General features: G+C 41.9%; 1 protein-coding gene across 1 annotated transcript in view; it reads left to right on the top strand.

Annotated features, from left to right (window-relative positions):
- Positions 1-277: 277 nt before the first annotated feature.
- Positions 278-14,353, top strand: part of LOC133631040 (protein EFR3 homolog A-like) — a 72,134-nt gene continuing 58,058 nt past the window's right edge. The window contains exon 1 of the mRNA XM_062023032.1: positions 278-763. Coding sequence (XP_061879016.1) covers positions 754-763 — 10 coding nt within the window. The 5' untranslated portion in view covers positions 278-753. The remainder of the gene's footprint in view (positions 764-14,353) is intronic.

The raw sequence follows: 14,353 nt of genomic DNA, 5'->3' as shown, positions 1-14,353 counted from the left end.
ACTTGTCCAGGGTGTACCCCGCCTTCCGCCCAAATGAAGCTGAGATAGGCTCCAGCACCCCCTGCGACAAGCGGTAGGAAATGGATGGATTGTATTTTACTAACAAAGTTACTACTAAGTAACATCTCAACAATGTGTTATTATTAGAAACAGTTGGATGGATGAATGTGAAGAAACTTGCAATCAATCAATCTTGGTAGTGACAAACGCGTCCACGAGTCATTGCAATGTGTAATGACGTCACGTTACAGTAGGGTTCAATGCTCGTGCACTGTACACCTGAGTGCGCGCTGCTCTCAGGTCGACTCCGCGTTCCTTCACGGTGCCTTCACGGACTTTCGGTTGTTTGGCTGTCATCTAGCATGGGCTGACAGAGAGCAAAGGGGACTTTGTATTTACATCGCATTTGGGAGGATTTCCCTTCCACGTTGTGTCTGCGCCGAGAGGAAGCCTGAAGTCGGGCGACGACTCGGTCTGTCCTGTGGCGGATTACTGGCGCCGGTGTTCCGTGAACGTCCCAGCGAGTGCCAGACTGCTTGTGTTTGGACGTTAGCTTGAGCGGCTAATCTTCCGCCGCTCTCTTTCCGACTCGACTTGTGTTCTCCCCTGAGTGGGACAACGGTGTCCCCGGTGAGACGACGTTGTCCTGCGTGCTGGTTTGGTCTGACAATCAGCAAGACGCCATTCCGATGCCAGGTGGGGGCAAGCGACATGGAGGCTAACTAGCTACCAACACAGCATTCAAACGCCACCATGCCAGCAGGTAAGATGTGAATGTGAACTGGAGGCATACTTTACTTTAATCGGTGACACGTACTTCAACTTGGAAGCTTTTAAGCACTAATTAACTTCTTTGCCTCTCAGTAAACATAACAAATGCCTTTTGTTTCGTTCGGGGACCTGCCACAGGGTGTGTTTACTTTCAGGATATGAATCAACACATTGACAGCTCAACAACATGACGTTTATTAAGACAAGTTAACGCAGTAACCAGGTCACTGCTAGTTGTTAACTTCATTAACTGTTGCAGCATTTTACTGACTTATGCAGCTTAATGCTTGACCTTTGATCCAAGTGAAGCAGGAAGCTGTAGGGCAGTCTTGTCCAAAGTGTGGCCCTGGGGCCAATTGTGGCCCGCAGCTTGAATTTTGACGGCCCGCACCGCCGTGTCAAAATAAAATCTAACAAAAATGGAAAAATGTAAGAAAAAAGACAATGATAGGGGGTAGCGGGGTGTATATTGTAGCGTCCCGGAAGAGTTAGTGCTGCAAGGGGTTCTAGGTATTTGTTCTGTTGTGTTACGGTGCGGATGTTGTCCCGAAATGTGTTTTTCATTCTTGTTTGGTGTGGGTTCACAGTGTGGCGCATATTTGTAACAGTGCTAAAGTTGTTTATACGGTCACCCTCAGTGTGACCTGTATGGCTGTTGACCAAGTATGCATTGCATTCACTTGTGTGTGTGAAAAGCTGTAGATATTATGTGATTGGGCCGGCACGCAAATGCAGTGCCTTTAAGGCACGCCCCCAATATTGTTGTCTGGGTGGAAATCGGGAGAAATTCGGAAGAATGGTTGCCACGGGAGATTTTCGGGAGGGGCACTGAAATTCGGGAGTCTCCCGGGAAAATCGGGAGGGTTGGCAAGTATGACTGGGAGACGCAACTGCTCTGTACTTCTCCCTACGTCCGTGTACCACTCCGTACAGCGGCGTTTTAAAAAGTCATACATTTTACTTTTTGAAACCGATACCGATAATTTCCGATATTACATTTTAAAGCATTTATCGGACGATAATATCGGGCTGCCGATATTACAAGACATCTCTAGTTATACTTGTATAGCGCTTTTTTACCTTCAAGGTACTCAAAGCGCTTTGACACTATTTCCACATTCACCCATTCACACACATTCACACACTGATGGCGGGAGCTGCCATGCAAGGCCATAACCATGACCCATCAGGAGCAAGGGTGAAGTGTCTTGCTCAAGGACACAACGGACGTGACGAGGTTGGTAGAAGGTGGGGATTGAACCAGGAACCCTCAGGTTGCTGGCACGGCCACTCTCCCAACTGCGCCACGCCGTCCCGTTTAATACTCTTCCATATCAGTAGGTGGCAGCAGGTAGCTAATTGCTTTGTGGATGTCGGGAACATGGTTTGTCGTGATCACAATATGCAGACGACAGCGGGAGGCAGGTAAAAAGGTATCTAATGCTTAAACCGAAAATAAACAAAAGGCGAGTGCCGCTAAGAAAAGGCATTGAAGCTTAGGGATGGCTATGCAAGACGAAACTAAAACTGAACTGGCTGCAAAGTAAACAAAAACATGCTGGACGACAGCACAGGCTTACAGCGTGTGGAGCAGCAGACGGCGTCCACAAAGTACATCCGTACATGACATGACAATCAACAACAAAATAGGAGCGCAAGACAAGAACTAAAACACTACACACATGAAAACAGCAAAAAACTCAAAATAAGTCACGGCGGGATGTGACAGGTCATGACAGTACATCTACTTTGAGACAAGAGTTATAGTGATGCATGGTTGGTTATGGTTTGAATTCATATCCAACAATTGCGAGAATGACTTTTTACTGTCAATATTGGCTGCTGAGTTTATTTTTTTTATGTTTTCTGCTAGTGGTGTGCCTCTGGATTTTTTCAATGAAAACAATGTGCCTTGGCTCAAAAAAGGTTGAAAAACAGCAGTTTAGAAAATGTAATATTTCAAAATGGCCCCTGCATGCCAACACAGATAGACAGACAACATTCACACTCAGACTCACACACTAGGGCCAATTTAGTGTTGGCAATCAACCTATCCCCAGGTGCATGTTTTTGGAGGTGGGAGGAAGCCGGAGTACCCGGAGGGAACCCACGCAAGTGGCGATTTGTCCAGGTTGTACCCCGCCTTCCCCCCGAGTGTAGCTGAGATAGGCGCCAGCACCCCCCGCGACCCCAAAAGGGACAAGCAGTAGAAAATGGATGGATGGGCCCCTGCATGCTTGACTTTTCAGTATGTGGCCTGAAGTGGAAAAAGGTTGAACACCCCTGCTGTAGTGAATGATTTAAAGGTGATAAATACATAATAGTCATATGGAAAGATGCAGGTGTGTGTGAAGCCAACTAGCAACATTCAACAACCTCCTTGTTGCCTTGGCGTTAATTCGAGTACATGTATTTTTCAGTTTCCATGTACTAAATTAGTCTGGTTAATTTTTTTTTGTATTTTTACACCTACATGTTAAGTCCCAGTGTCCATGTACACCCACTAATGCGACAATTAGTCATACGCCGTGTACCTCCCGTATACTAGAGGGGGCTTATTTCCTTTTAGCGTGTATTATTGTATTGCTTTTCCGGTTAACTGATGACGTCACACCAAAACACGGCATCTCTGCGGCTCCTTACAAGTCAACAGCGCAGTTGTAGTTATACCTGATGTTCGCCGTAATATCGGCACAGATTAGAAATATTACTTTTGTAATGGCTGTGCTGATGTTAAATAGCATACAGCATCAAAAAATACTGCGTTACGAACATGATAGTACTACCAATAATTTCACGGAATTTGGGTCCGTAATAAAGACTGGTGGGAGAGAGGGTTTTTTTGGACGGAGAAATGAAAGAAAACTTTCGAAGGTCTCAAAGTTTATCCAATAAGCGCAGTTGGATGATGATGGAGTTTTAAATCCGAAGGAAAAGACTGTAAAGGAAAAAACTTCTTTAAACAAGGGTTGCTATTGTTGTGTACATGCTTGCCAGTTGTGCGAAATACAAAGTTACTGCTTATCCGTTTGGAATGCACAAATGCAGCCTGAAGCGATTAGTGTAAGCTTTCTTCTTTGCCTTGTAATATACCCGCTTCTCTTCCATCTCACTCGTTTTTGTCCAGGAGTCCGAATGAAGCAGGCATTCTCCATTTCCTTGGCTACCTTTTTGAATAAATCGGTTTGTTTTTTTAATGCCAGGGCTCGAATTTAACCACAGCAACCGCAGCAAGTGCTACGACCGCCCTTGTCACTTGGTGTAATGCCCTAAGAATGACCAGCATCTACGGCAAGAACATGCCGTGACCGCCCTTGACTTTTTACTTGTTAATGGTCTAGGGATGTAACGTCAAACGATATCACGATAAACTGCGGTAAAATTCCGGACGGTTATTAATACCGTTTAATTTTTTTATTATTGAAAAACAGTCATTTATTAATGCATTTTAGGCGGCATTGCTCACTTTCTGAAAACGCACAAGCAGCCGCGCCTCCGAAGATGCCGCATGCGCACCAGCGCTGTTTGCAATGGCGGAAAACCACACACGGACGTCGCTCTTTAGATTTTGCCCCCGTAGTAAGCGGACAAAATCTGAAGTCTGGACGTATTTTGGATTGGTAAAGCATGCTGAAGGTAAAGAAATTGAGGATAGTCAGTCCATCACCAGAAAATGCAGGAAAAAAGTCCCCGCGAAGGGAGGCAACACTTCAACATGTTGAGCAGTCACAACTCCACGTCGAGTGCAAGGTACGTCAACTTGTAGATGAATGCACGATGGAAAGTGTTTAAAAATGAACATGCCATCGTTTGTCCCTCAAACATTCTTATAGTTGCACTTAAGTGTTACATAAAGTTACTTGTTATTGGGCGCTATCAGTGAGAGCAAGTAGTTAGTGTACACAGCATATACTGCAGAAGAGCAAAATGGACTTCTGGTTGTGTGTTTTGTGCTGTTAATGACCACTGCTACTTTACGTTACTTTTAAAACTTAGTGTTAAAAACAAATCCTAGCAAAAACACTGCATCGTGTTTTGTTTTTATAGGTGTAACATTAGGTTTTGTGTGTCACTGTGTGTGTGTTAGATGATTACAATAATAATAATAATTAGCATCTACAAAACCCAAACCCAATGAAGTTGGCATGTTGTGTAAATAAAAACAGAATACAATGATTTGCAAATCCTTTTCAACCTATATTCAATTGAATAGACTGCAAAGACAAGATACTTAACGTTCGAACTGGTAAACTTTGTTATTTTTCGCAAACATTAGCTCATTTGGAATTTGATGCCTTCAACATGTTTCAAAAACGCTGGCACAAGTGGCACAAAAGATTGAGAAAGTTGAGAAATGCTCATCAAACACTTATTTGGAACATCCCACAAGTGAACAGGCTAATTGGGAACAGGTAGGTGCCATGATTCGGTATAAAAGCAGCTTCCATGAAATGCTTAGTCATTCACAAACAAGGATGGGGCGAGGGTCACCACTTTGTGAACAAATGCGTGAGCAAATTGTCGAACAGTTTCTCAATGGGCTATTGCAAGGAATTTAGAGATTTCACCATCTAAGGTCCGTAATATCATCAAAAGGTTCAGAGAGTCTGGTGAAATCAGTGCACGTAAGTGGCAATGCCCATGACCATCGATCCTTCAGGCGGTACTGCATCAAAAATCAACATCGGTGTGTAAAGGATATCACCATATGGGCTCAGGAACACTTCAGAAAATCACCGTCAGTAACTACAGTTTGTCGCTGCATCTGTAAGTGCAAGTAAAAACTCTACTATGCAAAGCGAAAGCCATTTATCAACAACACCCAGAAACGCTGCCGGCTTCGCTGGGCCCGAGCTCATCTAAGATGGACTGATACAAAGTGGAAAAGTGTTCTGTGGTCTGACGAGTCCACATTTAAAAAAATTTTTTGAGACTTTGGACGTTGTGTCCTCCGGACCAAAGAGGAAAATAAAGACTGTTATAGGTGCAAAGTTCAAAAGCCATCATCTGGGGTGTATTAGTGCCCAAGACATGGGTAACTTAGTGCCCAAGACATGGGTAACTTACTCATCTGTGAAGGCACCATTAATGCTGAAAGGTACGTACAGGTTTTGGAGCAACATATGTTGCCATCCAAGCAACGTCTTTTTCCTGCTTATTTCAGCAAGACAATACCAAGCCACATTCTGCACCTGTTAAAACAGCGTGGCTTCGTAGTAAAAGAGTGCGGGTACTAGACTGGCCTGCCTGTAGTCCAGACCTGTCTCCCATTTAAAATGTGTGGCGCCATCCATCCATCCATTTTCTACCGCTTGTCCCTCTTGGGGTCGCTCGCTCAGCCAATCCCAGCTGCACTTGGGCGGAAGGCACATTATGTAATATACGACAACGGAGATCCCGGACTGTTGAACAACTTAAGCTCTACATCAAACAAGAATGGGAAAGAATCCCACCTGAAAAGTTTCAAAAATTGGTCTCCTCGGTTCTCAAACGTTTACTGAGTGTTGTTAAAAGGAAAGGCCATGTAACACAGTGGTAAAAATGCCCCTGTGCCAATTTTCTTGCAATGTGTTGCAAAAACACATTGCGTGCGTGCGTGTGTGCATAGGTAGGCATTTGCACGCACGTTCTGCCTACCTACGGCAGCCTGTTGCCCAAACAAATTATTTTTTATTGTTATTATTATTATTTTGTGGAACATGATTCATAAACACTGTTTCACCTGAAAGGTGAGGTTTTACCTTACTGTATCTCAAAATATTTAAAAAAATGTTTTACTTGTGGCAGCATTATATTTACTTGTAGCGGGCCGCCACAAGTAAATGAATGTATGGGAAACACTGATGTTAGATTATTTTAGATATAAAATCAAATGCACAAATATTACACTAATTAGCTATGTCACATGTAACACAAAGCGTGGTTGTTGTTTTTTTCAAAATGTATCAAAGTTGCCCCCATACTTAATTTTTTTCTGTTATCTTTGTATTTCCAGGTTTTACCGTAGAATTGTATTTACTGTAGAACAACAAGTTTGCAGTTTGTTTCAAAAATAGTTTGAAAATCTCAGTAGTTTGTTTCACACCTTACTGCACCCACAATTTCCCTTGTGGATCAATACAGTTTGTCTAACATAAACCCAACTGTGACTTTAAAACAGAGATACATACCAACCTGGGATTATGGCGTACCCACATGCCTCTTGCGCCAGGTGGTGTTGTTTTTGACGCATTCTGTATGTTTTTTTATACGTGATATACATATTTTTGTCCTAAAAGCTTGCCTACAGAAAGTGAGCTCAGTGTTCACAAGTTTGTGGCCAAAAACTTCCCCTCGGGGGTCTCTTGTGTGCGTCCAAATGGAGGATGGCGGTCGTTGTATAGTGTTTGTGTTGTTTCTGCATGTTTGGCTGCGGGCGGGTTCTGCTGCACCCCCTAGAGGCCTCATGCCTGCTCTGTAATTAGTCCCAGTAGTGAGCTTGTGTGTGAGCAGTCATGTGACTAGGTGACACTCATGTGGAAAGACTTTCTGCAAGATGTTGGAGTGTCTCTGACCCAGTTAGGATGCACGATATCGGTGGCCGATAATTATCGCGGACAGCGTGTGGTTGGACATGTCCAACAACAAGGACCTGCCCACTGCCGAGGAGCTTGACTCGCAGTCCAAGATGGCAGCTTGTCTTCTAGCTTTTTATTTAATATATGGTTAATCTTTTTAGTCCTTTACGTGTTTTTTTTACAAACATTTTGCCCTGAGGATTAAGGACGATTGAGGATGTTTTTTGGGTACCGTGTTTGGCTCACCAAGGCGTACTGCTGCTTCTGCATCTGGCGGCCACCTGGGGCCTGTCTATCCAGGTCGGAACCGGCTACGTACGTCCTGGGTCCTTTCTGCCCGTCCGGAGCTCCGTCGATCCTGCGCCGACGGTTACTACAGTGCTGTCGAGCGTCCTGAGACCTGGTTTGGTCCAGCATCGCGGCCTGTTTCTCCCGCCAACCTGTTGGTGACCGCAGCGTCAATCCACCTGCCTGACCCCGGAACCCTGGAGCCGACTGCCGTTGTGGTGTCGTGGTCCTGCTCTTGTCGTGTCTGCTGGGGGCCACCGCATTGAGACATCTGCCTGGACGGGGAAGTAAGGATGACACTTTTTCCTCCGGTTCTGGTGCTGGGAAGTGTTTTTCCTGCTGTCTCGGACCGCAGCTGGTTCTGTTTTTGATGTGTTTTTTTGCTATGCTACTTTGACGAGCTACAATTGAGTTCCTAAATAGACTTGCCGTCACACAACATCATCATCTACTTCAGGGTCAAATATAGACTTGGATATTCCTGTTCTGTGCGGCAGAGGAATAGTCATGTTTTTCTCCATAACTATTTTACTCATTTTGGATTTGCTTCATCCGTTATGGAGCCATGGAGACACTAATGAGCATGACGATCAAAAAGGCAAAAAACTGTGAACATGACTTTTCCGTATACTATTCTAATTGGATTTTATCTACTGAACAACTGATTTTACCTTATTTTACGCATCGTGTTAGTACTTATGGCTGGTTGTTATCTATCTGTTCTTATCCAGCAAGTCGACCTTCGGTTAGACATATTCAATCAGCACCTTCATTAATGCTGGTGAAAAATAAGTGCTTTATTGTTCTTTTGCTACTATTGTCAGGAAATGTTCAACCTAACCCAGGTCCAACTATTTAAGTGTTTGTGTACCCCTTGTGATTTTAAAGCTAGATCTGGGCTTAGCATTATTCATTTAAATGTTAGAAGTCTACTTCCTAAACTGGATCTAGTGAGGATCTGTGCTAAATCTACTGAAACTGACATACTTGTCTTGTCTGAAACCTGGCTTAAGAAATTCATGACGGACGAAGATATTGCAATTAGGGGCTACAATGTTTTTTGTTGTGACCGTCCTAGAAATGGAGGCGGAATTGCAATATGTGTAAAACATAAATTTAATGCAGCTCATTTATTGTCTGTATCCCGCAGCAAACAATTTGAATTGCTCTCACTTAAAGTGGAACTCCTTAAGGACCATTTTATCACTGTTATTTGTTTTTACAGACCCACTCAACAAGCAGTGAGGCCTTACTGTCACTGACCAATCAGCTTTCAACCCTGAATTTTTATGAGATTCTTCTTATTGGGGATCTGAACTGGGACTGGCTGTTGTCTGTCTCTGATGGTTTTAAATCAACCTGTGACTCTTTTAATCTTACACAGCTCATTAGCAGCTCTACCCGCCCAAATCTTAAATGCCCAGATAAATCTTCTCTCTTAGATCGTATTAATATTAATTAATTAATTAATATTATATTATAATTATAATTAATATTAATAATATTCTGATATTGGTACATTTGCAAATGATTTGAGTGACCACTGTGTTATCGCCACGATTAGGCAAGCTGAGCTACCAAAACTGCGGCCACAAAATATTTTTAAACGTGATTTTAAGCATTTTTTGAGCAAGCTTTTTATCCTTTGATCTTTGATATTTTCTGTGATGTTGAGTTGACTTGGAAATATTTTCACGATGCATTTATCAATATTATAAACAAACATGCTCCTCCATGTAATTCAGAGTGAAAGGTAGAAATAATCGTTGGTTCTCTCCTGAACTGTCCAGTCTACTGAAAGAAAGGGATGCTGCCTGGGCCAAGGTTAGAAATACCAAATCCCAGGCTGACTGGATGGATTTTAGGCAGCTAAGAAATCGCTTTACTTCTCTTGTCAAGAAGTCAAAGTCTGAGTTTATCTTTTGAAAACCACCAGTAGCTTAAATGATCCCAGGAAATTCTGGAAAGTCATAAAAAAGTCTTATGGAAGTAACACCGCAAATGATCCGCCAACTTGCAGACTGATGAAGTCTAACTGACAAATCAGCCATACCCAATTGTTTTAATGAACATTTTATTTATTCCGGTTCTTTATTTGACTCCTTATCTCCACATCCAAATCAGCCGAATGTTCAGAAAAGTTTGCATGTCACCATTCCTTCACACTTCCATAAATAATACATTTTAGTTTTACTCCTCTGGATGTGTTTGAGGTCAAGAGAGCCTTAAAACAAGTGGATCCTGGTAAATCTGCAGGTCCTGACAAACTTGAGACCTTCTTTTTAAAGTCAGCCGTTGATTTTATTGCAGATCCTCTTACCTATATTTTTGATCTTTCTGTGTCCTGTAATGAGATTCCTAACCTTTGGAAATCAGCTTATGTTTTACTGTTATTGAAAGGAGGAGATCCCACTGCTGACTACAGACCCATCTCTAAGCTATGCGTCCTAGCTAAAGTTCTTGAAAAGTTTGTTAATGAACAACTTAAAGAATTCTTAGACACCAATGGTCTGCTTTCTGAACATTAATCAGGTTTTAGAAAGAAACCCAGCGCTATAACTGCTGCTATAAAAGTTGTAAATGACATTATTGAAGGATTGGATTGCAAAAAATATTGTGCAGCTCTATTTATTGACCTGTCAAAAGCATTTGATACGATCGACCATATCATTCTGACAATAAAATAGACTTAATGTCTTTGTGTGTTTGTCGTTGGTCTGTCTGTCTCTTCAACCCCTTTACTACAGTTTGGTCGTATATTTGTAATGTCATGATACTGGGCGCGCTGCTTGTTGTGTACAGAGAAAAGCATAATAGTGCCGCAGTCACCAGTGTGGGCTTTCTTTAGCACGTCAGAAGAGGACATTTCACTTGTAGTTTGCAAAACTTTTTCTGCAGAAATTGCAATGAGGGGGCAGATATTACATAAGTCGATTAACCGAACGATAAATGGAAATTAAGTCGGTAACTTTTTCAGCGTCAATAATCGTGTGTACGGGCTTCAGGAGCATTCAATATTTTCATTGGTTTCAGCAGCAGTGCACATTTGTGTGAGAGTGCGGAGAGGCAGTGTCACTAGCATCACACTGTGCAACAAGTTAGCCCGTGACTAACACAGTAGCACCCCACCCCCTTCCTTAACATAGTGTATTGCTTTGGGTTGTGATGTTTATTCAAGTGCAACATTTTGCTAACAGAGTATTTTATTTTTATTTGTTTGTTTTATTTAACTTGGAGATTTAAACGTTTACATTCCTATTACAATGTTAAAATGTACAAGAAATACAAGTGTATTGCAATTTAAAGGGTACACTTGCATTATAATTACGTGTTATTACACCAACGGTTAATTTGGTCTCAAAAAACTATTGACAATAATATTGTTTCTCTGCAATAACTGTCGAGCAAAATTTGTTATCGGCCCAGACCTGTCCCTGTACCCAATACTTGTGCTGTATGGTCAAAGTAAGCGAGGTGTGTACATGTGTGGAATATTAATGCAGCTTCCACTTGCACACTTATATGAACCACTGAGACAGGAAGTAGACAGACTTTTGCTATTAATAATCAGCTGTGTGTGTATTGCGTGTGTGTGTGTGTGTGTGTGTGTGTGTGTGTGTGTGTGTGTGTGTGCGCGCGTGCCACTCTCACTTTCAGTGTGCTGTGGTCTAGAGGCTCTCATTATCCTCAAAGTGTTAACCACCTCAATTAAGTCATTATGTAGGCCGCCGCAATGTGAGCACTCAGCGGATGGCTAGAAGGTGCTAATAAATGGCTTGATGAAAGCAGCAAGACCTTTTTGTTTTTTGCAAAGTGTCAAGTCGCGTGCATCCAGAAGTTTGGGATCCTCGCTGAATCAAGGCAGGTCAAACATGGACTGGACTTGCTTTGTAACCACGTGGTGATAATGTAACGTATGTCCGATAGCTTAACTGTGTGACTGTACATTAAGCACACTCTCAAATACTTTAAGAGCCATGCTGTTGTGGGATGACCACTGTTACGCTAGCATTGAGTACTTGACATACTTCACAAAATGGATTATTCTCTCTAATTCACCTGTTCGTCCTTCACTTCTCCCCCCGCTGGTGTCCGTGCTGAGCTACACCAGAATGCTTTCATTTTGTATGGGTATACCTGCACTTTGATACAAGAACATTCAATTGTTGTCTGGCTGTAGTGCATTTTTTGACACAACTATAATGCAATAATGTGATGACTAACGTTACCAACGCCGTTAGTTTTTCTAGTAACGAGTAATCTTATTAAATGTATGTACGTTACAACGCCAACACTGATATGTTTGATTTAACGTGACACACTATTTTTGATGTGTACTAAACATCTTTTAATCCCTGCAAGTTCACTTCAGGAAGTAACTCTATAAGAGTGCAAGCGGCAGCCATCACACACATGCGCTACACAGGGGAATAATGAACATTCAATAAAGTAACATTAATAAGATTATATACCCTGTTTGTGGACAGAGCGAAATGTAGCCATTGACACACGTTGAATCACTTTAACGATCAGTGAAAACATTCCACAGGCGCTGCAGTCAACAATCTCATTCCAGTCCGCTGACTAACGATGACAACGCTAAAGAGACTTCAGACTGTACAAAATGCATCTGCCAGACTTTTGACCCGTGCACCCAGAACAGCCCATATCACCCCCGTTCTATCAAGTCTTCATTGGCTTCCAGTTAAATTCCGCATTGAGTTTAAGATTGTAGTCCTGACATTCCGTGGTGTGACCCCTCAGTACATCACTGATTTGCTATGGTGACACACTATTTTTGATGTGTACTAAACATCTTTTAATCCCTGCAAGTTCACTTCAGGAAGTAACTCTATAAGAGTGCAAGCGGCAGCCATCACACACATGCGCTACACAGGGGAATAATGAACATTCAATAAAGTAACATTAATAAGATTATATACCCTGTTTGTGGACAGAGCGAAATGTAACCATTGACGCACGTTGAATCACTTTAACGATCAGTGAAAACATTCCACAGGCGCTGCAGTCAACAATCTCATTCCAGTCCGCTGACTAACGATGACAACGCTAAAGAGACTTCAGACTGTACAAAATGCGTCTGCCAGACTTTTGACCCGTGCACCCAGAACAGCCCATATCACCCCCGTTCTATCAAGTCTTCATTGGCTTCCAGTTAAATTACGCATTGAGTTTAAGATTGTAGTCCTGACATTCCGTAGTGTGACCCCTCAGTACATCACTGATTTGCTATGGTGACACACTATTTTTGATGTGTACTAAACATCTTTTAATCCCTGCAAGTTCACTTCAGGAAGTAACTCTATAAGAGTGCAAGCGGCAGCCATCACACACATGCGCTACACAGGGGAATAATGAACATTCAATAAAGTAACTTTAATAAGATTATATACCCTGTTTGTGGACAGAGCGAAATGTAACCATTGACGCACGTTGAATCACTTTAACGATCAGTGAAAACATTCCACAGGCGCTGCAGTCAACAATCTCATTCCAGTCCGCTGACTAACGATGACAACGCTAAAGAGACTTCAGACTGTACAAAATGCGTCTGCCAGACTTTTGACCCGTGCACCCAGAACAGCCCATATCACCCCCGTTCTATCAAGTCTTCATTGGCTTCCAGTTAAATTCCGCATTGAGTTTAAGATTGTAGTCCTGACATTCCGTAGTGTGACCCCTCAGTACATCACTGATTTGCTATGCCCCTACTCCTCAGGGCGCAGCCTCCGGTCTTCAGGCCAGGGTCTCCTTAAGATCCCAAAAACTCGTTTTAAACCCCGTGGAGACCTGACATTCCAGGCTATAGCTCCAAGACTCTGGAACAATTTACACCAGTCCCTCCGTGATCTTGACTGTGTTGAAACTTTTAATAAACATTTGAAAACTTCTCTTTTTAGTAAAGCTTTTAGTTAGTGCACCTTTTTAACTATCATTTTTAATCACCTTTGTATCCTTTTTATGATGTTGCCCCTGTAGTTTTAATTGAATTGTTTTTTTACTTCACCTATGTTTTGTACAGCGCTTTGTGATTTTATCTGTGAAAAGCGCTTTACAAATAACATTTACTTCCTTACTTACTTAAAATCCTGAGCTTAAACAGCCAATGAGCGCACCCTTTTTGACGTCACACTTCACTTGACAGCAGTCAATGTATTTCTCTAATGAAAACTTTTCTCAACTGCATACACCAGTTATATGAAAGTATAAAAAAAAAAGTAACGGATGAATTACTTTCTCTAATAGTAATCGATTACATCTAATAATTAATTTCGTTAGTAATTAATTTACTTTTTTGGGAAAGTAACAAGTAAATGTCATTAATTATTAAAAAAATAAAATACAATTTAAAATTCCAACACCGATAACAAGTGATCTTGCTTTCTGGGACTGCGACTCCCACAATACCTTTTATGGATTGAGTTGAAGTTGAGGCTCCGCCCTTTCCCTCATAGAGGAAGAATAGCGCGTCTGTTTTTATTTTTAAAAGCAAGAAGAGCACAAACACATGCGTAATCATCTGATTGATCTCTTAAATGGTAATAGTCTGTATTGACAAACCCCGTTTCCATATGAGTTGGGAAATTGTGTTAGATGTAAATATAAACGTAATACAATGATTTGCAAATCATTTTCAACCCATAATCAGTTGAATATGCTACAAAGACAACATATTTGATGTTCTAACTGATAAACATTTTTTTTAATGCAAATAA

This window comes from Entelurus aequoreus, linkage group LG16, assembly GCF_033978785.1.
Source record: "Entelurus aequoreus isolate RoL-2023_Sb linkage group LG16, RoL_Eaeq_v1.1, whole genome shotgun sequence".
NCBI classification, from domain to species: Eukaryota; Metazoa; Chordata; class Actinopteri; order Syngnathiformes; family Syngnathidae; genus Entelurus; species Entelurus aequoreus.
Note: the sequence above shows the minus strand (reverse complement) of the source record. Positions and strands in the feature narration are given on the sequence as shown.